The sequence below is a fragment of the Anolis carolinensis genome, chromosome 4, assembly GCF_035594765.1.
Source record: "Anolis carolinensis isolate JA03-04 chromosome 4, rAnoCar3.1.pri, whole genome shotgun sequence".
NCBI classification, from domain to species: Eukaryota; Metazoa; Chordata; class Lepidosauria; order Squamata; family Dactyloidae; genus Anolis; species Anolis carolinensis.
Window position 1 is genome coordinate 4,007,106 of NC_085844.1, and position 27,644 is coordinate 4,034,749.

General features: G+C 38.2%; 1 protein-coding gene across 1 annotated transcript; it reads left to right on the plus strand.

The window, feature by feature from the left end:
* The first annotated feature begins 2,216 nt into the window (after positions 1-2,216).
* Positions 2,217-27,644, plus strand: stx17 (syntaxin 17). Its single transcript, XM_003229910.3, has 8 exons — positions 2,217-2,343; positions 5,969-6,131; positions 8,680-8,745; positions 15,829-16,057; positions 17,571-17,689; positions 17,794-17,844; positions 19,550-19,636; positions 25,399-27,644. The coding sequence occupies exons 2-8, from the start codon at positions 6,000-6,002 to the stop codon at positions 25,636-25,638; spliced, it is 924 nt and encodes a 307-aa protein (XP_003229958.3). The 5' UTR covers positions 2,217-2,343; positions 5,969-5,999; the 3' UTR covers positions 25,639-27,644.

The following is a 27,644-nucleotide window of genomic DNA, read 5'->3' on the forward strand; positions in this document are numbered from 1 at the left end:
CAAATCATGGAGTTTCGTCTCTCTCGGAGTCCGTAATCAGTAAACTGGAGCCTCTGGTGGCCTAGGGGATAAAAGCCTCATGACTTGAAGGTTGGGTTGCTGACCCTAAGGCTGCCAGGTTCGAATCCCACCCGGGGAGTCCTCTTATCAGCTCCAGCGCCATGTGAAGCCTCCCTCCCACAAGGATAGTAAAACATCAGAAAAACATCCGGGCGTCCCCTGGGCAACGTCCTTGCAGATGGCCAATTCTCTCACTCCAGAAGCAACTCCGGCTGCTCCTGACACGAAAAACCCCCCAGTAAACTGAAGCACCTCCCTTGCATTCCACAGTCCATGACATATCTTCCTGTCACGTAGCACACAAAACGGAAGTCTTAGTCCTTTGCCCTTCTAGCAATCAATCAGGGCTCGCTGCAATTAACCTCTTGACTACTGGAATGCTTGCCGGAACGAAATCCACACACTTAAATAGCAACAATACCGGCTGTTGGGAATTGTGTAAGTTGGAGTCCCAAACACCTGGAGGGCCAATGTTTGCCCAGGCCTGATATGCTACTACATACAGCAAAGGACAACAAGGGAAGCATCTACATCACATATTTAATGCGGTTTGGCCTCACCTGAACTTTAACATTTTAACATTTTCCAGCTTCATGAGGGTATACTCATTTCCAGCCACAGGGGGTGCTGCTGCTTCATCATCCACTGTGACACCGAGTCCTTGATGGATTACTTCCTCATTCCTTTCTGCACACTGGACGATTTTTATGGTGTTGTAAATTAGTTAAATTAGCCTCCCTGCATAAGCGGTACCTAAATTTCCTACTTGATAGAGGCAACTATCTTTCCGTTTGCTTAGGTCAACAACAAGCTGGGCTATTTTTAATGGTTGGGTGCTCAATCCCACGTGGGCTGGCCTCGAACTCATACAAATAGTGATGTCCTTGGAGTCAGGTAACACTATGTAACATGATGATTGTTTCTGGGATATAAATGTCATTTCCTAATTGGTTCTATCATAAAAGTATAGAAGAGGGTTACGAAACTTTGCTTCTGCAGGACATCCTGCAGCATATTTTGCACTAGTTTTTCAATGAATCAGAGTCTCAAGCAAGCAAATTGAGATATTTGGGGGAAAAAATAGAGAATATTTGCAAGAAAATTTGGAAAAAATTAGAATATTTGCAAGAAAAAATGGAAAAAATCTAAGACTATTTGGAAAGAAAATTGAGAATATTTGCAAGAAAATTGAGAATGCAAGGAAATTGAGAAATTTGAAAAAATAGAGAATATTTGCAAGAAAATTTGGAAAAAAATAGAATATTTGCAAGAAAAAATGGGAAAAATCTGAGACTATTTGATAAATTTGGAAAGAAAATTGAGAATATTTGCAAGAAAATTTAGAAAATTTGCAAGAAAATTGAGATTACTTGCAAGAAAAAATAGAATATTTGCAAGAAAATTTGCAAGAAAATTGAGAATACTTGCAAGCAAATTGAGAGATTTGGAAAAAACAGTATTTGCAAGAAAATTTGGAAAAAATAGAATATTTGCAAGAAAAAAATGGAAAAAATCTGAGACTATTTGGAAAGGAAATTGAGAATATTTGCAAGAAAATTGAGAAATTTGGAAAGAAAATTGAGAATACTTGCAAGCAAATTGAGAAATTTGGAAAAAATATTTGCAAGAAAATTTGGAAAACAGAAAATTTGCAGGAAAAACATCTGAGACTATTTGGAAAGAAAATTGAGATTACTTGCAAGAAAAATTAGAATATTTGCAAGAAAATTTGCCAAAAAATATGCAACCCCCCCCCCCCCCCCCAAACAAACCCTAAACATACTTGCAAGAAAATTAGAAAGAAAACTGGAAAGAACCTTCCAAGGATTTTAGGAGCTGCAATCCAAAACGTAATCTTTCTGAGCTCTTTCATTCATCTATTGCAGGGTTTCTTAAATTCTCTTTTTCCAGGTGTTCTGGACTTCAGCTCCCAGAAATCCCAGGTATTTTACCAGCTGGGATTGTGGGAGCTGAAGTCTGAAACACTGCTCTAATGTTAAAGATAATAAAAAGGGCTTATTCCGTCTCTCTCTTCCCCCCCCCCCCATTATGGCCCGAATGGTCTCTTCCAACTCTATGATTCTATTGATTCTGTGGGCGATACCATTGACGGAGAGGGGGGAGCAAAATAGCGGCCGTCTCCAAAACCGGAAGTCCCGTCCTATCTGCGGGACAATCGGCTGCCTTGAGTCTATGGTAAGATCTCCAGAGCGGCTTCCTGTTTTTCTACTGCTCCCCTTCTTCCGGGTTTGGAAAGTGAAGTTTGGGACTGCTGCAATCCTGGTGAGCAGACAAGAGAAATAATACAAATACTATATTAAATTAGTATTTATATTATACTGTATTTATATTATATTAAATTAAAGATTGGTGGGGATGAAGGATTTATTTTAATTCTGCTGTTATTTAAAATTTAAAATTGTGAGGTACTTTGAGTCCCAGTTTTGGGAGAATAATAGTAATAATAATAATAATAATGATTATACAATAAAAATATAATATAATATAATATATATATATTATAATAAAATAAAAATAATATCATAAGGGACCTGTCCCCTGGGTCCTTAGCGCTGATAATACAATAATACATATAATATTATAATATATATTATAAAAAAATAAAAAATAAAAATAATATCATAAGGGACCTGTCCCCTGGGTCCTTAGCGCTGATAATACAATGAAAATATAATAATATAATCAAAATAAAAATAATATTGTAAGGGACCTGTTCCCCGGGTCCTTAGCGCTGATAATACAATGATACATACATACATATACATACACACACACACACACACACACACACACACACATATATATATATATATATATATATATATATATATATATAATATTATAATATATATTATAAAAAAATAAAAAATAAAAATAATATTGTAAGAGACCTGTTCCCTGGGTCCTTAGCGCTGATAATACAATAATACATACATACATACATATATATATATATAAAAAATATTATAATGTATATTATAAAAAAATAAAAAATAAAAATAATATTGTAAGGGACCTGTCCCCTGGGTCCTTAGCGCTGATAATACAATAATAATATAATAATATAATAGACAATAAAAATAAAAATAATATTGTAAGGGATCTGTTCCCTGGGTCCTTAGCGCGGATAATACAATAATAATATAATAATATAATACACAATAAAAATAAAAATAATATTGTAAGGGATCTGTTTCCTGGGTCCTTAGCGCTGATAATACAATAAAAATATAATAATATAATAGATAATAAAAATAAAAATAATATTATAAGGGACCTGTTCCCTGGGTCCTTAGCGCTGATAATACAATAATACATACATACATATATATATATATATATATAAAATATTATAATATATATTATAAAAAAATAAAAAATAAAAATAATATTGTAAGGGACCTGTCCCCTGGGTCCTTAGCGCTGATAATACAATGAAAATATAATAATATAATCAAAATAAAAATAATATTGTAAGGGACCTGTTCCCTGGGTCCTTAGCGCTGATAATACAATAATACATACATACATATATATATATATATATATATATATATATATATATAAAATATTATAATATATATTATAAAAAAATAAAAAATAAAAATAATATTGTAAGGGACCTGTCCCCTGGGTCCTTAGCGCTGATAATACAATAATAATATAATAATATAATAGACAATAAAAATAAAAATAATATTGTAAGGGATCTGTTCCCTGGGTCCTTAGCGCGGATAATACAATAATAATATAATAATATAATACACAATAAAAATAAAAATAATATTGTAAGGGATCTGTTTCCTGGGTCCTTAGCGCTGATAATACAATAATAATATAATAATATAATAGACAATAAAAATAAAAATAATATTTTAAGGGACCTGTTCCCTGGGTCCTTAGCGCTGATAATACAATAATAATATAATAATATAATAGACAATAAAAAAAATATTGTAAGGGACCTGTTCTCTGGGTCCTTAGCACTGATAATACAATGAAAATATAATAATAAAATAAAAATAAAAATAATATAATATAAAAATAATATAATATAAAAATAATATAATAATATAATACTTATAATATAGCAAATTTGGAAGAAAAGCTTTTTCTTGGATCCTTGTAACTAGTCCAAACTTTAAAACGTCTTTTTTTTTTAAGATGAGCTGTCAATCCTCGAAGTCTCTCTCTCCCTCTATTGCATTTCTTTGATTGTAAAGTGCTGTCGATCCTCAGGCCCTTTCTACACTGCCCTGTATCCCAGAATCCGATTCCAGATTATCTGTTTATCCCAGATTATATGACAATGCAGACTCTAATAATTCAGTTCAAAGTGTAGATCCAGCCTAAGATGCAGCCCACTTTTGGAGCTCTAATTGGGATTTTCCTAAAATACCTTCCTCATTTCTCAGGATGAATTTTAACAATCAAATAACATGCCGGGGTATATATTTAACAAATATATTAGTAACAAGAGAATTCAATAAAGTAACAACAATAAAAAAGGGAAACATAGTCAGTATAGAGGAACGGAACAGTTATGGTCTTTAATTCAGGCAAGATATTTAAATTACTTCTTTCAATAAGGAGGGAGTCTTTTTCCATCCGAACTGAAACTATGACAGCAAAGCGTGTGAAATTAAAAAAAACCTTTGCAATTTTAGGATTGATTCTAAGATGTAAACCGATTTGGGGGAAAAAACTGTATCATAAAATTGGTGAAATACAGTATATTAGAATTTTTTATTTTGGAATATTTGTATATACATACATACATACATACATACAGGCAGTCCCCAAGTTACAAACAAGTTTGGTTCTGTAGGTTTTTATGTAAGTAGGAACATACATATTTTTAAAGTGTAGCTTCAGCCATATATAGGTAAATATTTCCCTTTGACATTAAGTATAATTGAGTCCGTTTCTGCGGGTTGGTGTTCATCTCCATTTCTAAGCCGAAGAGCCGGCATTGTCCATAGACATCTCCAGGTCATGTGGCCGGCATGACTGCATGAAGCACCGTTACTTTCCCATAGAAGCTGTACCTATTGATCTACTCACATTTGCATGTTTTCAAACTGCTAGGTTGGCAGAAGCTGGGGCTAACAGTGGGAGCTCATCCCAACCTGTGAATTCGAACCACCAACCTTCCGGACAGCAAGTTCAGCAGCTCAGCGGTTTAACCCGCTGTGCCACCATAGCCTCATATAAATATATATAAATATATATGTGTGTATTTGTAAGTCATTTGTAAGCTGGGTGTTTGTAACTCGGGGACGGCTTGTATACTGTATCCACAAAGCCTGAAGTCAGTTTTATACACCATATTTTAAATAATGTTGTGTGTGAAGCAAAGTCTTTGCATGCTGAGCTATGAGAAAGCAAAAATGTCACTCTCTCAGCCACCCACATGGACAATTTTGCAGTACAGTAGAGTCTCACTTATCCAACACTCGCTTATCCAATGTTCTGGATTATCCAACACATTTTTGTAGTCAATGTTTTCAATACATTGTGATATCTTGGTGCTAAATTCGTAAATACAGTAATTACTACATAGCATTACTGCCTATTGAACTACTTTTTCTGTAAAATTTGTTGTTAAACATGATGTTTTGGTGCTTAATTTGTAAAATCATAACCTAATTTGATGTGTAATAGGCTTTTCCTTAGTCTCTCCTTATTATCCAACATATTCACTTATCCAACGTTCTGCTGGCCCGTTTATGTTGGATAAGTGAGACTCTACTGTATTTTGGAATTGTGAAATTCTAGATCAGGGTGTTCAATCTCTGCACAGAAAAGATGAGAGAAGACAACATTGTTAGTCCTTGAACAGTTGAGTTCAAGTGTTACTTATAGTAATAATATTTGATTTTCCAAGTTATTTATAGGCAAATGAAGACTGGCTGACCATGAAACCGATGTCTGACGACGAGGAAAAGCTTAACTTGCGTCGCCTTGAGCCAGCCATCCAGAAGTTCATTAAAGTTGCCATTCCGACAGACCTGGAGCGGTTACGAAAGCATCAAATAAACATTGAAAAGGTTTGGTGGTGGTTGTTTTTCCCCCTTTAATTTTAAAGTAAGCATTAGGCTCATGGGAAGGAAAATGTCTAAATACTGTTTGAATTAAGCAAATCTGAAATATTTTGACTTTTCAGATGTTTAAAGTGAAACCTACCCGTTTGCACCGTCTGGTTCAAGTCATGTTTTACTGGCCTGGGTATTAGCAGGATTATTCTTTCTGCATTTCCATTTACCGTATATACTTGAGTATAAGCCGACCCTAATATAAGCCGAGGCACCTAATTTTACTACAAAAAAACTGGGAAAACATTGACTCCAGTAGAAGCCGAGAGTGGTAAATTTCAGAAATAAAAATAGATACCAATAAAATTACATTAATTGAGGCACCAGTAGGTTAAATGTTTTTGAATATTTACATAAAGCTCTAATTTAAGATACGACTGTCCAACTCTGATCAAATCATTATTCTCATCTTCTTCAATGTAAATGTGCTTATGTATCCTTTTAATAATAATAGAGTAAAATAATACATATAATAATAATAATAATAATAATAATAATAATAAATACAGGAAAATAATACATGTAATAATAAAAAGAGTAAAATAATAAATTTAATAATAATAAGATCAGATGAAATAATAAATGTATTATTATTAATAATAGAGTAAAATAAATGTAATAGTAGCAACAATAATAGAGAAAAATAATAAATGTAATAATACCAATAATAATAGAGAAAAATAATAAATGTACCATATATTCTCGAGTATAAGCTGACCCAAATATAAGCCAACCAGGACCCTCACCCGAGTATAAGTTGAGGGGGGCTTTTTCAGTCTTAAAAAAAGGGCTGAAAAACTAGGCTTATACTCGAGTATATACAGTAATCCTTGTTTTCCACCAAGAGTGACATTGCAAGCAGTGTTTTCCTTTAGTCCAAAAATCTTCTGGATGACTCCTCATTCTGTTGGAAATAGCTACCTTCTATAAGCCTCCTATACTAGTTATTTGTTATGTATATAATTGAGATTGCTTACTATATTGTATGTATATATTGGTATACAGTTTTCCCCTTAACTCTATATTATTTGATGATGTGGGAGGGATTACAGACCATGTGACCAGATCTGGGACTATTCAGACTGAGACTCCATGTTAGAAGTCAGTATAGTTGAATATAATATCGTAGTCAGTATGCATTAGAAGTCTGTTGAGTACAGTATGCATCAGAAGAGAGTGTTAGTCTGTATGCAACAGAGAAGAGACTGAAACAGAATTCTCAAAGAAGAGACTGTTTAAACCTTGAACCAAAAAGCAATGTACCTGTATGCTGAATACACAAAGTTTGTAAGTAAATCAAAGACTACTTATTTTTGGTCTCTTAAGAGCATGATTTAAAAGCAATATATTTGATGGGAGAATAGATATGTTTCAGGTAACTGAAATAACACTTCTGAAGATCTATATATTGTATGCATTGGCATATACAGTAGAGTCTCACTTATCCAAGCTAAACGGGCCGGCAGAAGCTTGGGTAGCGAATATCTTGGATAATAAGGAGGGATTAAGGAAAAACCTATTAAACATCAAATTAGGTTATGATTTTACAAATGAAGCACCAAAACATCATGTTAGACAACAAATTTGGCAGAAAAAGTAGTTCAATAAGCAGTAATGTTATGTTGTAATTACTGTATTTATGAATTTAGCACCAAAATTTCATGATATATTGAAAACATTGACTACAAAAATGGCTTGGATAATCCAGAAGCTTGGATAAGTGAGGCTTGGATAAGTGAGACTCTACTGTATTTGTTCCTAACATTTCAAAGAGAAAACCAGGGATGTCAGTCTAACAACTGAGAAACCTAAATTGCCTTCCATGAATACTAGTGGAGATTTACCACTGGCTCAAACGAGTTTTTAACTTTTCTCAGGAAGATCATACTTTAAAAAGTTATGATTATTCCAAATAGTGTGAATGCCAATTGATCTCCAAAAAGGGTCACACTTTCAAATGGCGGTTTTCCAAAAGGTTATGGTCTCTAAAAAGGTCATGCCTTTCCCAAACTTTCGCAGCTTGAAACAGTTACTTTTCTTGTGGATCTTAATTTCCTAAATAACTCAATCCTCATCCATAACTGCTATCCAATGGAATCTCCTTTTTTGACACACTTTTAATCTGGATGTTCATCTGCTGATAGTGTTTGGATTGTGTCTTCCTGCCTGGCAGAAGAGGGTTGAGCTGGATGGCCTTTGGGTGACCCTCCCAACTCTAGGAGTTTACGATTCTAGCTATTAGCCATGCCGGCTGAAGGATTATGAAAATTCTGAACCATAAAACTACAAGTTTGCCAAACTCTGATTTAAGTTACAGTCTGGTATAGAAGAGGTTTTCTGTGCTTCAGACCACATTTTACTCCTTCTTTACCAGAACTTTCCAAGTAGTTTGTACACTGGCAGAAAGGCTTGATTAGTTATTATTCCTGCCTCTGGTTTCAACCAACAATAAGACTGACTACGAAATGAATGGCAATTCTTTCTCTGTTCTCTTTATTTCTAGTATCAGAGGTGCGGACTATGGGACAGGTTACACCAAGAACACATCAATGCAGGCCGTACTGTTCAGGTAAGGGTTGGAGTTTTGACAGGAAACTTGCTTGTATTATCATGGAATATTGCGATTTTTAGCTTGACAATGTTTGTGTGGAAGGGATCTTGGAGTCTTAGTTGACCACATTAGTCAACAGTATGATGCAGTGGCAGAAAAAGCCAAATCTGCATCAATAATAATAATAATAATAATAATAATAATAATAATAATAACAGAGGCACAACTATGTGGCCCAAATGATTCATTGGAACTTATGCCTCAAGTACCACCTCCCAGCAGCAAAGAACTGGTGGGATCACAAACCTGCAAAAGTCTTGGAAAATGAACATGCAAAGATACTGTGGGACTTCCGAATCCAGACTGACAAAGTCCTGGAACACAACACACCAGACATCACAGTTGTGGAAAAAAACAAGGTTTGGATCATTGATGTTGCCATCCCAGGTGACAGTCGCATAGATGAAAAACAACAGGAAAAACTCAGCCGCTATCAGGACCTCAAGATTGAACTTCAAAGACTCTGGCAGAAACCAGTACAGGTGGTCCCGGTGGTGATGGGCACACTGGGTGCTGTGCCAAAAGATCTCAGCCGGCATTTGGAAACAATAGACATTGACAAAATCACCATCTGCCAACTGCAAAAGGCCACCCTACTGGGATCTGCACACATCATCAGAAAATACATCACACAGTCCTAGACACTTGGGAAGTGTTCGACTTGTGGTTTTGCGAAACGAAATCCAGCATATCTATCTTGTTTGCTGTGCCATACAACGTCGTTGTGTTGATAATAATAATAATAATAATAATAATAATAATAATAATAATAATAATCCAATAATAGTAGGCCAAGATCGAAAAATCAGCTGATGACCCAAAATGCAGACTCTGCAAGGAAACCAATGAAACCATTGATCATATCCTCAGCTGCTGTAAGAAAATTGCACAGACAGACTACAAACAGAGGCACAACTATGTGGCCCAAATGATTCATTGGAACTTATGCCTCAAGGACCACCTCCCAGCAGTAAAGAACTGGTGGGATCACAAACCTGCAAAAGTATTGGAAAATGAGCACGCTAAGATACTGTGGGACTTCCGAATCCAGACTGACAAAGTTTTGGAACACAACACACCAGACATCACAGTTGTGGAAAAGAAAAAAGGTTTGGATCATTGATGTCACCATCGCAGGTGACAGTCGCATTGAGGAAAAACAACAGGAAAAACTGAGACGCTATCAGGACCTCAAGATTGAACTTCAAAGACACTGGCAGAAATCAGTGCAGGTGGTCCCGGTGGTGATGGACACATTGGGTGCCATGCCAAAAGATCTCAGTCGGCATTTGGAAACAATAGACATTGACAAAATTACGATCTGCCAGCTGCAAAAGGCCACCCTGCTGGGATCTGCGCTCATCATCCAAAAATACATCACACAGTCCTAGACACTTGGGAAGTGTTCGACTTGTGATTTTGTGATATGAAATCCAGCATATCTATCTTGTTTGCTGTGTCATAATAATAATAATAATAATAATAATAATAATAATAATAATAATAATAATAATTTATTTCTTGTATGCCGCCTCCATCTCCCCGAGGGGACTTGAGGCGGCTCACATGGGGACAAAGCTCTAAAAACAACAGTTGACACATAGATAAAATAGTACAAATTACAACATTAAAATACATAGCAAAAGCCAAACAATTTTAAAAACTTTAAATAACCACCTATCAATAGAAGCATAGTGTCCAAATAGAGGGAAGTCACAGTCCCACTCTCTTCTGCTTTGTTCAGACCTCACCTGGGATAATAATCCTGGGTCCAGTTCTGGGCAAAGCAAGACGAGAAAGAGAGGGACGAGATGGAAGGTGTCCAAAGAAGGGCCACCAGAATGCATGTCTGGAAACCAAGCCTACCCTGTTTCCCCGAAAATAAGACAGTGTCTTATATTAATTTTTGCTCCCGAAGATGCGCTAGGTCTTATTTTCAGGGGATGTCTTATTTTTCCAGAAAGATAAATTCACATTTATGGTTGAATTTTTAAAAATGAAATATTATCTACTGTACAGTAGTTGCCATCACAAAACAGCATTACCAGGCAAAATGTGAATCCTATCAAGAATTTCTATATTATATTTTATTGCTATACTGTTTTTAAATTACTGTTTTAAATTACTGTTATTTGGTAAATTTATGTTGTTGTTGGGCATGTAAGCTGCCCTGAGTCCCTTCTGGGAGATGGAGGTGGGATACAAGAATAAAGTTGTTATTATTATTTCTTGTTACTACCTTTATTTCCATGTACAACAATCTATGGTATGTACATTTACCAATCCTGCATGCTTCCAAACAAAAACTTTACTAGGTCTTACTTTCGGAGGAGGCCTTATATTTAGCAATTCAGCAAAACCTCTACTATGTCTTATTTTCTGGGGATGTCTTATTTTCAGGGAAACAGGGTATGAGGAGCAGCTTGGGAAGTTATCGGTGTTCAGCTTGGAGAAGAGAAGGTGAAGAAGGGGCATCATAACCATATTTAACTATTTGAAAGGATGTCACGTTAAAGTGGGGAGAACTTGTTTTCTGCTCCTCCAAAGACTTGGACACAATGGAGCAATAATAATAATAATAATAATAATAATAATAATAATAATAATAATAATAATAATAATAATAATAATAATAGTGCGGTTTTCTGGCATTGTATATTTTTGCCGCTTCTGTGACTGTTCATTTGGGTTTTGATGATTCCGTAGCCCACTTGTCGATGGATGTCCAGAATCAGCAGCATCCACCGCGGTCCTTTTTATCCTGGGCGACGACCGAGCCAGTATAGACTTCGTTTGGGTTTGATTCTCCATAATGCTAATGGGTTAGGTGCTCTTGGTTGTGCTCCTCAGCTGAGGCCTCTCTGGCTTGGTTGGACCTGCCGGTAGTTACACTTCCGCCAGCACAGCCCTCAGTCATCATTGGAGCAGCTAAGCCCCCCCACCACGTCAAGGTGGCTCTGGCTCACGAATGGGACCCTGAAGAAGGAGACAGAAGGCCTGATCCTTGCAGCCCAGGAGCAAGACATCAGGACAAAGGCAATTCAGGCCAAGATTGAAAAATCAGCTGATGACCCAAAATGCAGACTGTGCAAGGAAACCGACGAAACCATTGATCATATCCTCAGCTGCTGTAAGAAAATCGCACAGACAGACTACAAACAGAGGCACAACTATGTGGCAGAAATGATTCATTGGAACTTATGCCTCAAGTACCACCTCCCAGCAGCAAAGAACTGGTGGGATCACAAACCTGCAAAAGTATTGGAAAATGAACATGCAAAGATACTGTGGGACTTCCGAATCCAGACTGACAAAGTTCTGGAACACAACACACCAGACATCACAGTTGTGGAAAAGAACAAGGTTTGGATCATTGATGTTGCCATCCCAGGTGACAGTCGCATTGATGAAAAACAACAGGAAAAACTCAGCCGCTATCAGGACCTCAAGATTGAACTTCAAAGACTCTGGCAGAAACCAGTGCAGGTGGTCCCGGTGGTGATGGGCACACTGGGTGCTGTGCCAAAAGATCTCAGCCGGCATTTGGAAACAATAGACATTGACAAAATCACCATCTGCCAACTGCAAAAGGCCACCCTACTGGGATCTGCACGCATCATCAGAAAATACATCACACAGTCCTAGACACTTGGGAAGTGTTCGACTTGTGGTTTTGCGAAACGAAATCCAGCATATCTATCTTGTTTGCTGTGCCATACAACGTCGTTGTGTTGATAATAATAATAATAATAATTTTATTCTTATATCCCGCCCCATCTCCCCGGAGGGACTCGGGGCGGCTTACATGGGGCCATGCCCAGACACGACAGCAAAAATCAGATAAAACATTAAACCGAGCAGTAAAACTTCAACATGATTAAAAACAATCATAAAAGTCAATATACACAATAATATTAAAATCCCGATTTGGGTCAAAATGGGTTCAAAGTGCAGGAAAAGACATTCCAGTTAAACACGAGGAAGAAGTGTTCAATGGTGGAATGTGCTGCTTTCTTAAGAGTGTGTTGGAGTCTCCTTCTCTGGAGGTTTTTAAGCAGAGTCTTGGATGGCCATCTGTCAGGAGTGCTCACACCGTGTGAATTCACTGCCTTCCTGCTTGGAAGCTGCCATGCGCCACTATTTTCCTGTTCTAGTGTTTGTGTTCCTTGTTGTAACTTGTTGAAACATTGAAAGCAAACAAGGTGATTCACCTTTTCAGAGCCTGCAGAATCTGTCGGGCGTTGGGTCGCTCTCTGGGTCTTGCCTTGATGTGCACTCTTGTCACATTTTTCTGATATGGAAGATGTCACGACGATGGGAAAGAGCTGGATAAACATTATAGGAAAGAACAGAACTGATAAAAGGAAACCGCTGTTTATTTTTTCTGCGAACAAATGAGCCTGGTAATCAGATTCTTGCAGTTTGGATAAAGCCAGGTCTCTGAATCACAGAATCAGCTGAGGGATTTTTTAAAAAAGCCATTGGGTTGCTATGAGTTTTTTGGGCTGTATGGCCATGTTCCAGAAGTATTCTGGAGAGGAGGAGAGAATGCTTTTGGAACATAGACATACAACCCAAAAAACTCACAGCAACCCAGTGATTCTGGCCATGAAAGCCTTTGACAATATAAAAAAGCCATTGTTGAGGCATCCTTCATATATTAATTATATATTATATTTTACATGTAATATTACTAATAATATTACCATATATTGATATACAGTAGGGTCTCACTTATCCAACACTCGCTTATCCAACATTCTGGATTATCCAACGCATTTTTGTAGTCAATGTTTTCAATACATCGTGATATTTTGGTGCTAAATTCGTAAATACAGTAATTACTACATAGCATTACTGCGTATTAAACCACTTTTTCTGTCAAATTTGTTGTATAACCTGATGTTTTGGTGCTTAGTTTGTAAAATCATAACCTAATTTGATGTTTAACAGGCTTTTCCTTAATGCCTCCTTATTATCCAACATATTCGCTTATCCAACATTATGCTGGCCCGTTTATGTTGGATAAGTGAGACTCTACTGTAGTACAATATAGTAATTTATTGCCAGTATGATACTATGCTAATAATATAATATTGTATGTAAATTTAATTTGTAAGTCGCTCTGAGTCCCCTTCGGGGTGAGAAGGGCGGGATATAAATGTAGCAAATAAATAAATAATAAATAAACTAACCTAGAAGTCTAAGGCTCTTTCTACACTGCCATGTAATCCAAATTATCAAAGCAGATAAAACTGGATTATATGAGTCTGGATTATGTATGGCAATGCAGAAGGGGCCTAAGTTGTGACATTAGTGATTTTGCCTTACGCGGCTTCTGCTTCTTCCATCTGTAGAAGCCTTCCAGTGTGGAATTGTCATTGCAGACAGAATCTGCTATAAAATTGCATCTTAAAACCCCAGATAAAACATGATAGTTTCTTTTTCTTCACTGTTTGTGAGACAAAATCTCTGTAATGTAGTGTGGCAGCTAAAAAAAAGCCAATGCAATTCTAGACTGCTTTGCTTAGATCTCACCTCGAATGATAATGTTTCCAGTTCTGGGCAGAACAATTCAAGAAGAACAATGAGAAGGTGGAATATGTTCAGAGGAAGATGACCAAAAGGATCAAATGTCTGGAAACCACAAACCTCTCCTGGGGATATTTAGCTTTAAGAAGAGAAGGTTGAGAGAAGGAGACATAAGAGCCATGCTTACATATTGGATACGATGGAAATATGTTTTAATATGTGTATTTTACAGAATATTTTTTAAATGATTATGTGTTTTGATTATGTGTTTTAGCAATGTTGTAACCTGCCTCAAGCTGGTAAGAAATAAAATTATTGTTATTATTATTAATGGAGCAAGGAATTCTGAAACCCACCAAAACATTGCAATGAACTTCTTGACAGTCAGAGCTGTTCAAAAGTCGAAAGTGTTCAGTCATATCCATGGTTTCACATAATAATAATAATAATAATAATAATAATAATAATAATAATAATAATACAGTAGAGTCTCACTTATCCAAGCTAAACGGGCCAGCAGAAGCTTGGATAAGCGAATATCTTGGATAATAAGGAGGGATTAAGGATGCCTATTAAGCATCAAATTAGGTTATGAATTTACAAATTAAGCACCTAAACATCATGTTATACAACAAATTTGACAGAAAAAGTAGTTCAATACACAGTAATGTTGTAATTACTGTATTTACAAATTTAGCACCAAAATATCATGATATATTGAAAACATTGACTACAAAAATGGCTTGGATTATCCAGAAGCTTGGATAAGCGAGGCTTGGATAAGTGAGACTCTTCTGTAATTAGTTTTAGTTATAATTTTATTTCTTACCTGCATCTCCTCACGGCTTAAGGTGTGTTACAGCATTACTATATTGTTGTTGTTGTTGTTATATTTATTTATACCCTGCTTTATCTCTCCTGAATGGGACTCAAAGCAGCTTAACATAAAAGCATTAGCACACAATTTAAAATATACAAATATTCAAACATTAAAACAGAACAGAATTAAATATAAACAGTATTTAAAAAGCTTACAATTAAAAACCATTGCAACAAATTCAAAGCATTTTCCAGATTAACACATCCCTTGTGTATAATGGCCCGACTGTATTTTTAATGCCAGTTGAATATCCTTTCTTTGTAATGCTGGAGCCAGAAATGTTTCGTTGTTCAGATTTTTTTTTCTATTTTAAGATATATTTTATGTGTGTCACAGTGATACATTTGTATAAATGTCATGGTATAAACACATTAAACAATCAATCAATCAATCATGGGCCTCCCTTGGCAAGGGTTATTCAGTCCTCCCACTGAGGCTGAGAGAGTGTGACTGGCCCTGGATTAGCCAGTTAGTTCCATGGCTGAGAAGGTATTTGAACCCTTGTCTTCGGAGCTGTCTCCTGCATCTTTATTGATTGTTTTGCTTTGGAACAATTATGCAAAGTGTGAAAATAATACTCCTCGGTGGGGTGTGTACTCTCAAATTTGTGTCTTTTTGAACCCTTGCAGCAATTGCGAGCCAACGTCCGAGAGATGGAGACGCTTTGTTTGCGGGTCCGGAAGGAAGACATGATGACTTTGCAGAGAATGATCAACCCGGTGAAAGACCAGGCTTCTTCGGCCATCAGGGAGTTTCTGCAGCTCCATTCGGAGTCTGCCGAAGAGCTTAAGAAACAGTTCAGAGAGGCAGACGGGTCGCTTTCGCCTTCTTTAACCAGGTCTACCACCGTCGGAGCAGGTCTGTTCGTGCCTATTTAAATCAGTATATTTGTGGTAACAGGAAGGAACATCCCATATCCGAAATTCTTGCAATCAGAAGTGTTTTAAGTTTCAGAATACAGTAGTGTCTCACTTATCCAACATAAATGGGCCGGCAGAACGTTGGATAAGCGAAAGTGTTGGATAAGGAGGGATTAAGAAAAACCTCTTAAACATCAAATTAGTTATGATTTTCCAAATTAAGCACCAAAACATGTTTTACAACAAATCAACAGAAAAAGCAGTTCAATACACTGTAACGTTATGTAGTAATTACTATTTGGATAAAAAGGAGGGATTAAGAAAAACCTCATAAACGTCAAATCAGTTGTGATTTTCCAAATTAAGCACCAAAGCATGTTTTACAACAAATCAACAGAAAAAGCAGTTCCATACACTGTAACGTTATGTAGTAATTACTATACAGTAGAGTCTCACTTATCCAAGCCTTGCTTATCCAAGCTTCTGGATAATCCAAGCCATTTTTGTAGTCAATGTTTTCAATATATCATGATATTTTGGTGCTAAATTCGTAAATACAGTAATTACAACATAACATTACTGCGTATTGAACTACTTTTTCTGTCAAATGTGTTGTAAAACATGTTGTTTTGGTGCTTAATTTGTAAACTCATAACCTAATTCAATGTTTAATAGGCTTTTCCTTAATCCCTCCTTATTATCCAAGATATTCACTTATCCTAGCTTCTGCTGGCCCGTTTAGCTTGGATAAGTGAGGCTCTACTGTATTTACAAATGTAGCACCAAACCATTGCAATGTATTGAAAACATTGACTACAAATAAAGATAGTTAAAGGTAAAGGTTTCTCCTGACCTTAAGTCCAGTTGTGTCCAACTCTGTGGGTTGGTGCTCATCTCCATTTCTAAGCCGAAGAGCCGGCATTGTCCATAGACACCTCCAAGATCATGTGGCCATTGGCATGACTGCATGGATCGCCGTTACCTTCCCGCCGGAGTGGTACCTATTGATCTACTCACATTTGCATGTTTTCGAACTGCTAGGTTGGCAGAAGCTGGAGCTAACAGTGGCCGCTCATGCCACTCCTGGGATTTGAACCTGGGACCTTTCGGTCTGCAAGTTCAGCAGCTCAGTGCTTTTTAACACACTTCGCCACCGGGGCTCCTTTAAAGATAGAATTGCATAAAATGAACTTACAGTAACAACATTGTCAGAAGTTAGATCCATAAAAAGTTCAGTCCTTACTGCCTAGAGAAACAGCTGTGCATCTGGGCAGGAGGCCAACTGCGTTGGATAATCCAGAACATTGGATAAGTGGAGGTTGGATAAGCGAAACTCTACTGTATTCCAAAAGAGAAATTCCCAAATGTGGAACACTTCTTCTGCAAACCATTTGGGGAGACTCTGCTTGTCCTGTGCTTAATAGTGGCTGGTGGTATGTTTGGGGAAAAGGTTCTCTTATCACTTTGATATTTTCACATTTCTACACATTTGTCCTGTTTCTTCCACCCAGAAACATTTTATAACACTGCAGACGAAGGAAGTTCGGAGAATTTGATCCAGATGTTTTCCCCTCTTCCCGAAATCCCCCAGGATCAAAATGCGGCAGAATCGTGGGAGACGCTGGAAGAGGTATCGATTATGCTTCCCTTGCTGTTGGCAATTCCTTTATTTATTGTTACGTTTTCCTTGGACAGTAAGATAAAGGTAATCCTGGTCCTGTGGTCTCATTGTAGGACCTGATTGAACTCGGCAACCTGGTGACGGATTTTTCTCTCCTGGTGAACGTAAGCATAGCAAGATTCAGTATTCCATCATTTTGAAATGTGAACTTGGTACATGCAAATAAAAAACATGATTTAAAACCATTGGCATTGGGATTTTGCAGCCCCGTCCAGACTTTCCATATATCCGGTGATAAGGTCAAGGGCAATCTTCTTTTGGGGGCTCAATTCTAAATGTAAAATGTGTTGGAGTTTTGGATTGTTTTTTTTAAAATAATTTTATTAAATTTTTTATACTACATCGAAAGAGTGAGAACAACCAAGGTATAGAAAAGTAGGGAAAACAGAGAAAGATAAAAGTCTACAATCTACAAAAAATATACCCACACACAAAAAACAAAAAGCAAAAAAAAAAATGACTTCCATTCCATCTTCTTGGATAATATTTTCTTATTATTCAATAATATTTTTTCTTGCTAAGGAGAAAAAAAATAGCAAAATTGTCTCTCGTAATCTTCATTTTCTCAAATTATCCAGATAGTCCTGAAGGTCGTCCCAATTCGTTCTTTTCATTATCTTCCCTGTATTTTTCTTCAACAAAAAAGTCAATTTGTCCATATCCTTTATTTCTCTTATCTCCTCAATTGGTGGGATTGATTCTTGTTTCCATTCTCTAGCGAAAACAATTCTAGCGGAAGTTGTAATATAGGTAAAAAGTTTATCTTCTTGTTCTGTCAATTGTAAGTCTAAGTCTGTAAATCCTAATAGATAATACTCTGGTTTTCTTATAAATGTTCTTTTTAAAATCTTTTGTGATTCTTCATGAATCTTCATCCAAAACTTTGTTGCTTCTTTACAAGTCCACCACATGTGATAGAAGGAGCCAACTTGTTCTTTACATTTCCAGCACTTATCAGAAACTGTTTTATACATTTTGGCTAATTGTTTCGGTGTAGTATACCATCTGCAGAACATTTTTATCCAATTCTCTTTCAAATCCGTTGCATATGTATATTTTAATTTTTTGTTCCACATTTGCTCCCATTCTTTCATTTGCACTGGTCTTCTTAAATTTTGGGCCCATTTTATCATACAATTTTTAACCTGTTCCATTTCAGTCCGCCAGATAAGTAATATATTATAGATATTTGATATTACTTTCTTTTCTAATTTTAAAATCCTATCCCAAGTCACCTCTTCCCAATTAAAACCTAATTTTTTATCTTGGAGTTTTGGATTGTGTAGTTTGAAATTTCACTTATGGTTTAAAGCAATGTGCAATGTAATGCAGCATTCCAGTAGTGTAAGAGTTAAATGCATAGAGAGTTATGGCTAGAGGAAAACGGTGTGTAGTTTCTGGACACATAACAGGACATTCGTCACTGCTCTGGAATGTGGGTGTCGACATTTGAGAGATAAGCACTTCCATCTTGCCGGATGCTTAGATGAACCACTCTGGCTGTGCTATGTAAATAGTTGTAATAAATTCAATAAAAGATGAAAACCGCAGGTTTCGGTTGACAGCTGAGACTGTGGATGTATCTGTGCGTCTACGCAGATTGCTAGATCACCAGAGAAGGAGGGGAATTGAGACGGAAGATAGATGTGTCTCAATTTAACCCTTTCCTGACAAAACGAGCCATCTTGGCTTCCATATTGGGGGAAAAGTGGAATATTAAATGCAAAACTAAGAAGCCATTTTTGAAGTGGGTTAGCTGTTGTGTGACTCCATTTGTGAGGCTTAAAGTGGCATTTCTTTTGCATCCAGGCTCAGCAGGAGAAAGTTGACCGGATTGAAGACAACGTCAACGCTGCTGTTGCGAATGTCGAAGAGGGGAACAAGAGTTTGTCCAAGGTTGGTCATCTTTGGTTTGGTTTCTGAGGTCTGAAAGACTTTTCCTTTGATGTCTGAAAGACTTCTTAGCTGTGTTGTCGAAGACTTTCATGGCCAGAATCACTGGCTTGTTGTGAGTTTTTCGGGCTATATGACCATGTTTCAGAAACATTCTCTCCTGACGTTTCGCCCACATCTATGGCAGGCATCCTCAGAGGTTGTGAGGTCTGTTGGAAACTAGGCAAGTGGGGTTTATACACCTGTGGAATAATGTCCAGGGTGGGAGAAAGAACTCTTGTTTGCTTGAGGCACGTGTGAATTTTTGCAATTGGCCAGCATTGAATGGCCTTGCAGCTTCAAAGCCTGGCTGCTTCCTGCCTGGGGGAACACGTCCAAACAAAGGATGCTTTTGGAACATGGCCATACAGCCCAGAAAACTCACAGCAACCCACTTTTCAGATGGAATCGCTTTCTTTTTTGAAATTCGTATATTCATATTCTAGTCTCTTTGAGGCAGCAGAAGACACAGTGTTCTGTGTGACTTCCTTTTGGTGTTTTAAAGATGGCTTTCATGTCATCTTTTTCGGTCTTCTCATCACTAAGCTAAAGGGATCTAGGAGTATTAATAGGCCACAAGCTGAACATGAATCAGCAGCAACTAAAAAGGCCAGTGTGATTCTAAGCTGAATCAATAGAAGTATAGTGTCAATATTGAAGAAAGAAATACTGCATTTACTCAATCTAATACTCACCTTTTTGGCTACTGCCCTTCCAAATTTAGGAAGTTGCGTAATGTAGTAATCTTAGTGCTGAACCAAAGCCAAAGGAGAAGCTGCACCTGGAGCTCCTCTTTAAGGGATGCCATCTCTAATTTAATTGCCATGGATCCTGGGATTTGTAGTTTGATGAGGGCAGTTAAAGTGGATTCATTCTACAGCAGTGATGCACTCGAGGTTTTATTTTCCATTGCTGGAAGCTTTGGTGTTCTAACACATGTGTTTTTAAAGAAGGAATTCTAAGCATGCAGCTGCTGGCAATGCACACCTGTTTGGGCCAAATTACAAAGAGTGTACTTTTTGCCACCACACAATTCATTAGCCAGCAAATACTTTTTTTTGATTTCAGGGTTTTGAAAATTGAGCTGTGCATTCGGTTCGATGGTACATTAGTTTCAAGTAAATATGCGTAGTCCTGCTCTAATCCACTTTGGCCAGATCTCACCTGGAATAATAACTCTATGTCCAGAGATGGGTGAGCAAAATGGTCAAAGGTCTAAAAACCATGAATCCCTTTGATGAGCAGCTCAAGGAGCTGGGAGCCAGGTCTGACTATTTGAAAGAAGCTCATATTTTGGGAGGAGCAAGCTCCTTTCTCCTTCTCCAGAGACCAGGGCACAATGGAGCAAAAGATTCAGTCTCCTAGAAGAGATTCCACCTAAACATTAGAAAGAACTGGCAGCCAGAGCTGTTTGACCATGGAATTCACTGGTGGCTTGGAATCTATGTTAATGTGGGATTTGTGTATTGGTAGTGTTTAAATGAAATTTGTGTCTTGTCTGTATTGCATACTGATTGCATCATCCAGAGTGTAACATAGTTGGAAAGAGTTAATTACTAAGAAGCTGTGATGTCCTTGATGTGTGTCTGGAGCTGGGGAGTATCCAGACACAAGTGTGTGTGCATTGCTGATTGCATCAGTTCAGTTCAGTTCAGTTCTGAGTCTAGTGCTGTCTGCTGAGAGTCAACTCCTGTGTCGGGGTTGTTGTATGTCTTTCGGGCTGTGTGGCCATGTTCCAGAAGTATTCTCTCCTGACGTTTCGCCCACATCTATGGCAGGCATCCTCAGAGGTTTCCTGCCATAGATGTGGGCGAAACGTCAGGAGAGAATACTTCTGGAACATGGCCACACAGCCCGAAAGACATACAACAACCCTGTGATCCCGGCCATGAAAGCCTTTGACAACACATTAAACTCCTGTGTCCATTGTCTACAAGTCTGTTTGTCTTGTTTATTACTGCTTACAGTTAAACTTTGTATATAGTTTTACTAACGTCTCGATTGTCACTTCATTCTGCGTTCCACTGATTCCATCCAACTACTGCTGCACTGCAAATTACTCTTGACAATCTAGTGGCACCTCCTTTGCAGTTTTTGAAGTAGAGGCTGGGTGTCCATCTGTTGGGAGGGCTTGGATTGTATCCTCCTGTCTTGCAAAAAGGGAGTGGGGGGTGGGGACTGGAGAAACTTTGGGGTCGTTTCCAACCATCTATATATATAAAAGAGTGATGGCATCAGGGCAGCGGACAAAACAACAAAACTACAGGCCCCCCAACCTCGAAATTTGACAACACAACCCATCATCCACGGCTCTAGGTTGATACAACAAAAAGAAAAGAAAAATAAAGTCCTAATTAGAGGGAGAGGAATAATTGTTTTTATCCAATTGCTGCCAGTTACAAGGCTAAGTTCTGCCCACTTGGTCTCCTAGCAACCTACTCAGCCCAGGGGACAGGCACAAGAGTTTGGAGAGACCCCTAAGGGCCATCCAGCCCAACCCTTTCTACTATACAGCAGGACACAATCCAAGCATTCACAACACATGGACAAAGTATAAATACTATACAATACTACACAGAGACATAGACCCCCTCTACCCTCACCACTTTCACAGTACACAAACAACCAAATGCATACTAAACATAAAGACAACCATACAACAGACATTCAATACCACCACTACCTCAACCATTTCTCACCAACACCACCAGACAACGCTACAGCAATGCGTGGCCAGGCACAGCTAGTACAATTATATAATTGCATCTTTGGAGGTCTTTAAACAGACAATCTCTGTCTGTGAGGAGTGCCTCGATTGCAGCAGAAAGTGTTGCGGGATGGGTGTGTGAAATGATTTATAGTTTCCAATCACAACCTCCCCGAACTGCAAGCTGGATAGCAAGTGTCCTAGAAGCAAGCAAAATACAGCAGAGTCCTTTCATAGCAAACATATGCTTCAACCCATCTATCAGCAGAGGCCAACTGCCAGCATTTGACCTTGTCTACATACTATTTAGTAAACTCACAGGCTAGGGTTTTCATCCAAAATATCCAGAGGCTTTAATCTTCACCATTATAATATATACAAAACTAGCTGTGCCCTGCCACGCGTTGCTGTGGCCAATTGGAATTGCAGTGAATAGCCTTGCTGCTTGAAAGCCTGGCCGTTTTCTACATAGGGTATGCTTGCTAGGCCAGGTTGAATGAGATGGAGTAGCCTCGTGGTTTCCAAAGTCTGGCTTTGAAGCTGCAAGGCTGTTCAGTGTTAATGAAGGTGGACCACAAAGGGGTTGATATATGTGTGGAATAACGTGCAGTGTGGTAGAAAGAACTGTTGTCTGGTTGAGGCAGGTGTTGCCATGGATCTCCTTAATTAGCATTGAATAGGCATGCAGCTTCAAGGTCTGCCTGGTTAGTACCTGGAAGAATCCCTTACTGGGACGTGTTAGCTGGGTGTGATTATTTAAGTTGTTTAGCATTGAATGGTCTTGTAGCTTCCAAGCCTGGCTGCTTCCTGCCTGAGGGAATCCTTTGTTGGGAGGTGTTAGCTGGGCCTGGTTGTTCCTGTGTGGAATTCCCCTGTGTTCTGAGTGTTGTTGTTTATTTAGTGTCCTGATTTTAGAGATTATATTGTTGTGTATTGTTATTAGAGCACAGTAATTATTATACATTATATTGATAATGTTATATGATTTGCCTGGAACAGGATTATATGAGGCCCCTTCTACACAATGGTTTAAAATTCACAATGAAGTGTTTTTTTTTTTTTGCTGTGGCCTAGGAGGCAGCCTGGCTTTGAAGCTGCAAGGCTGTTTAGTGTCAATCAAGGTGGGTCACAAAGGGGTGCATTCCGGTTTTGGGGGTTTTTTTTTGCCCCATGGAGGTTAGGGATGTGTAGTTTGTTTGTAAGAACATAGAGACGTGGATGAGGGGTTGTGTTGTCAATTTTCTAGGTTGGAGGGCCTTTAGTTTTGTTGTTTTGCCCGGTGGAGCGATGCCATTCTCCTTTTATATATATAGAAGATGTACAATTAGGATTTACAGATCCTCAAACAGGTTTGTTCTTGCAAACAATCAGAGTCATCAGATAGTTACATACCACATAGGCAGATACTCAGACTGAGTTACACAGGAGAGAGAAAGCTGGATTCTTTCATCCTTATATCGCCACCTGCTGATACGTCATCAGTAAGGGACACTGGCTAATGCGACCCCTCACATGTTATGCCTCAGTCATTACCACATCCTCTTAGGTATTGCATCATGACTTTCAGTCCCTACCCAGGTGCTATCAATATTCCACATGTTTATCCAACAGTATTTTATTCTATTGAATGCGATTTCCTGCTTCTTAGCAGGGGGTTGGACTAGATGGCCCATGTGGTCTCTTCCAACTCTACTATTCTATGATTCTATGATTCTATGATTAGAAATGCTTTGCCATTTCTGTCTAACTGAAAGGGGATAGGGTTAGGGTTGAGGGGCCGTGGTAGCAGAATGAGCTGAACTGTTGACCTGAAGGTTGAAGGTTTGAATCTGTGAGATGGGGAGAGCTCCTGTCTGTCAGCACTAGCTTGACATGAGTAACATTCGGCAGATTCCAACGCTCCTGGGCTTCAGGAAAGCCTTAAAGACATGGTTGTGTACGCAAGCGTTCAATGATTGAGAACATCTATATCACATGGTCTGGACTAAGATTTCCATATGAAGACTTTAGATGAATGGATTTTAACTTGGATATACAGTAGAGTCTCACTTATCCAACGTAAATGGGACGGCAGATCTTATGTTGTACTGCTTATTTTTATTTATTGTATTATTTAATTGTATTATGATATGGTTATATTGTATTGTCCTGGGCATGGCCCCATGTAAGCCGCCCCGAGTCCCCGTTGGGGAGATGGTGGCGGGGTATAAATAAAGTTTTATTATTATTATTATTATTATTATTATTATTATTATTATTGGATAAGCAAATATGTTGGATAATAAGGAGAGATTAAGGAAAAGCCTTATAAACATCAAATTAAGTTATGATTTTACAAATTAAGCACCAAAACATCATGTTATACAACAAATTTGACAGAAAAAGTAGTTCAATACACAATAATGCTATGTAGTAATTACTGTATTTATGAATTTAGCATCAAAATATCACGATGTATTGAAAACATTGACTACAAGAATGCATTGGATAATCCAGAACATTGGATAAACGAGTGTTGGATAAGTGAGACTCTACTGTATTCTAAATTTTGTATTGCGTATTTTACTATGTTACGTTATTTTTTTTATCTGAACTGTTGTTGAATGTATTGAATTTTTGCCTATTATTGTCAGCCGCCTTGAGCCCCCCCCCCTCCCCCGGTTGAGAAAGGCGGCATAGAAATGATGTAAATAAATAAATGAGAGAAGTTTCCTAGCAGGTTGGTAACACATTTGGGCATCCCCTGGGCAACGTCTTTGTAGATGGCTGATTCTCTCACACCAGAAGCGACTTGCAGTATGTTCTCAATTCACTTGTGACACGATTTTAAAATAAAGGGGGGGTTTTGGACTGTATACCTTTGTGGAGTTGGCTCCAAATTTATAACTTTCCCGAGCTCTCCCAGTCATAGTCTTCTTATTGGATATCAGAAGCTGCTTTGAGCATGTAGTATGAAATGCCGGTGAGGGACTTGAAGTCCTGTTTTTTGGTGACCCTTCTTCTACCTCCTTTCTCTCAGGCGGCCAAGTACAAGCTGGCGGCGCTCCCGGTGGCGGGGGCCGTGCTGGGGGGCATGGTGGGGGGCCCCATTGGTCTCCTGGCCGGCTTCAAGATCGCCGGTGTGGCCGCAGCCATTGGCGGAGGCGTCCTGGGCTTCACGGGCGGGAAACTCATCCAGAGGAAGAAGCGGAAGGGCATCGAGGAGCTCTCCTCCAGTTGTCCGGACTTCCAGGGGCAGAGTGACCGGAAGAGCAGCTGAAGGAGGCTCGTCTCTCCTCTCCCTCTTCTCCAAAATAGCCTGCTTTGGATTTTTGGAACATCCTGATCCAGAAGCGGCAGCCACGGCAGACTTCCTTGAACTGCGTTGGAGAGAAAATCAGCCTTTTTTCCTTTCCAGAAAAGTAGAGGAAAGGCAAGTCTCAGAGGGAGTTTGTCTCCCTAAAATGCCTTTATCCATGTCTTGTCCTCACAAATTACCTTTCCTTGGTAAAACATAGGCAGACATGGAGACAGTATTTAAGGCATAAACAGATGAGTGCCTTGACCACTTTCCTCCTCCTCAGATGTTTTATTCCTTTGCACATGGGTCACTTTGTCTTGCTTTGAGTGAATTTGGACTTTGCAGCCCATTTTTGCCTGTCTGGCTTAGGTGAGGGCTGCTCTCCTTGTGCCCAAGATTGTTGAGATTTTAATTTTAAAACTTTCATAAATGTATGGACCTGAAGACAGGAATCCATCTGTCTTCCAAAGCAGTATAGCTTGGAGCAAAATCAGAATCGAGAGCCAAAGGGGAACGCTGGCGATTCAGAGCCGGTTTTCTTAAGCTTAAAATATTGACAATTCTCAGCCTATGTTTGCCAGCATCTCCTTAAAAATGAGCTTTTCAGGACGAAACCTTGCTTCGAAAAAGCTGTTTGATTGTACCTGGCTTTTCCCTGAATGCCTTTTCATATCCATACGACAATAGCTGACCTTATTACAAGGGTTGAATGAAAAGTAATGCCTCTACCTTCGTAACTCCTCAACAGATGGCAATCCTGGTAGTGGCAGGTCCTGGCTTGTTCAGCACGGTTCCATACTTCACACTTTAACAACACAACCGTTCAATGCTAAGGCTTTCCTCCAAATGGAACTAACTGTAGAGGAGAGTCTACTGAACAAGCCAGGACCTACCACATACCAGGACTACCATCTGCTGAGGAGTTACGAAGGTGGAGGCATTACTTTTCATTCAACCCTCGTATATCACCCAAAGACGATGCCAATACTGTGCCAATCAGATGCCTTTTGCTGGAACAGGCATTCGGAGTTACCAGTTTCTGAATAAGAGTGGTTGTGTCTTATTTTAACAAAAAGAGTTCTAATATTTACAATTTATCGCATACCAAGTACGGTTGGCCTTCCACATTTGTGGGCCTAATTTTTCCTGACTTGATTAATATGCTTTCTCTGGGTCCTCCAGTGGTTTATTTGCATAGAGTTGTGCTAAAGGACCTAGAGATTCCTAAATTTGTGTTCTCTCAAGTAACATAATGGGTTTTTAAGTGTTTTCCCCACTTGCACAGGACTCATAACCCTAATGAATGTGAAGGCCTAGCTGTATATGTGTTTTGGGTTTCAGATATTTCCAGAGAAGCCAAAGTTGGCCATTGAGTTACACTGACAGACCTAGAAATTCCTTAAGGGATTTTCTCCCAGGTTTAACAGTATTTTATATCCATGTTTTATCCATGTTCTCAGCCATTTTCTATATCTTTTATCCCAGTAAATGTGGAGGGATGACTAGTAATTAAAAAAAATATTAACACACTAAACTGAAAGATGTCAGGATTTTACTTGGGGATGCTGCTGATATTTCAGAAAAATAGCACAACTCGATCCTATAAAGACTTTCCTCTTCCATGAACTCCAATGTCTTTTGATATAGATTTGGGATTTCTAATCTGAGTCTGACTTGTAAGAAATAGTATTCAAAAAGCTTTTTTTTTTGCTTGATTGGTCTTGTATTTCTGCAAGCAGACCCTTTCAAGGGAGACAGACTTTGGAGCGGTTGGGATGGAGAAGCATTTCTGTGTGCTCTTTGTTTATTATATCGTATACATATGCATATATAATGTGTTTTATTATGCAGGGTACAGCACTGTTTTATTGTGGACATTTTTTATCAATATGGGGTTTCTAGACAACATAGAAAATAAAACACACACCGCAATATAATTGTATTTCAAAACACTGGTTCTAAGGAAATAAATTTATTTCAGAATA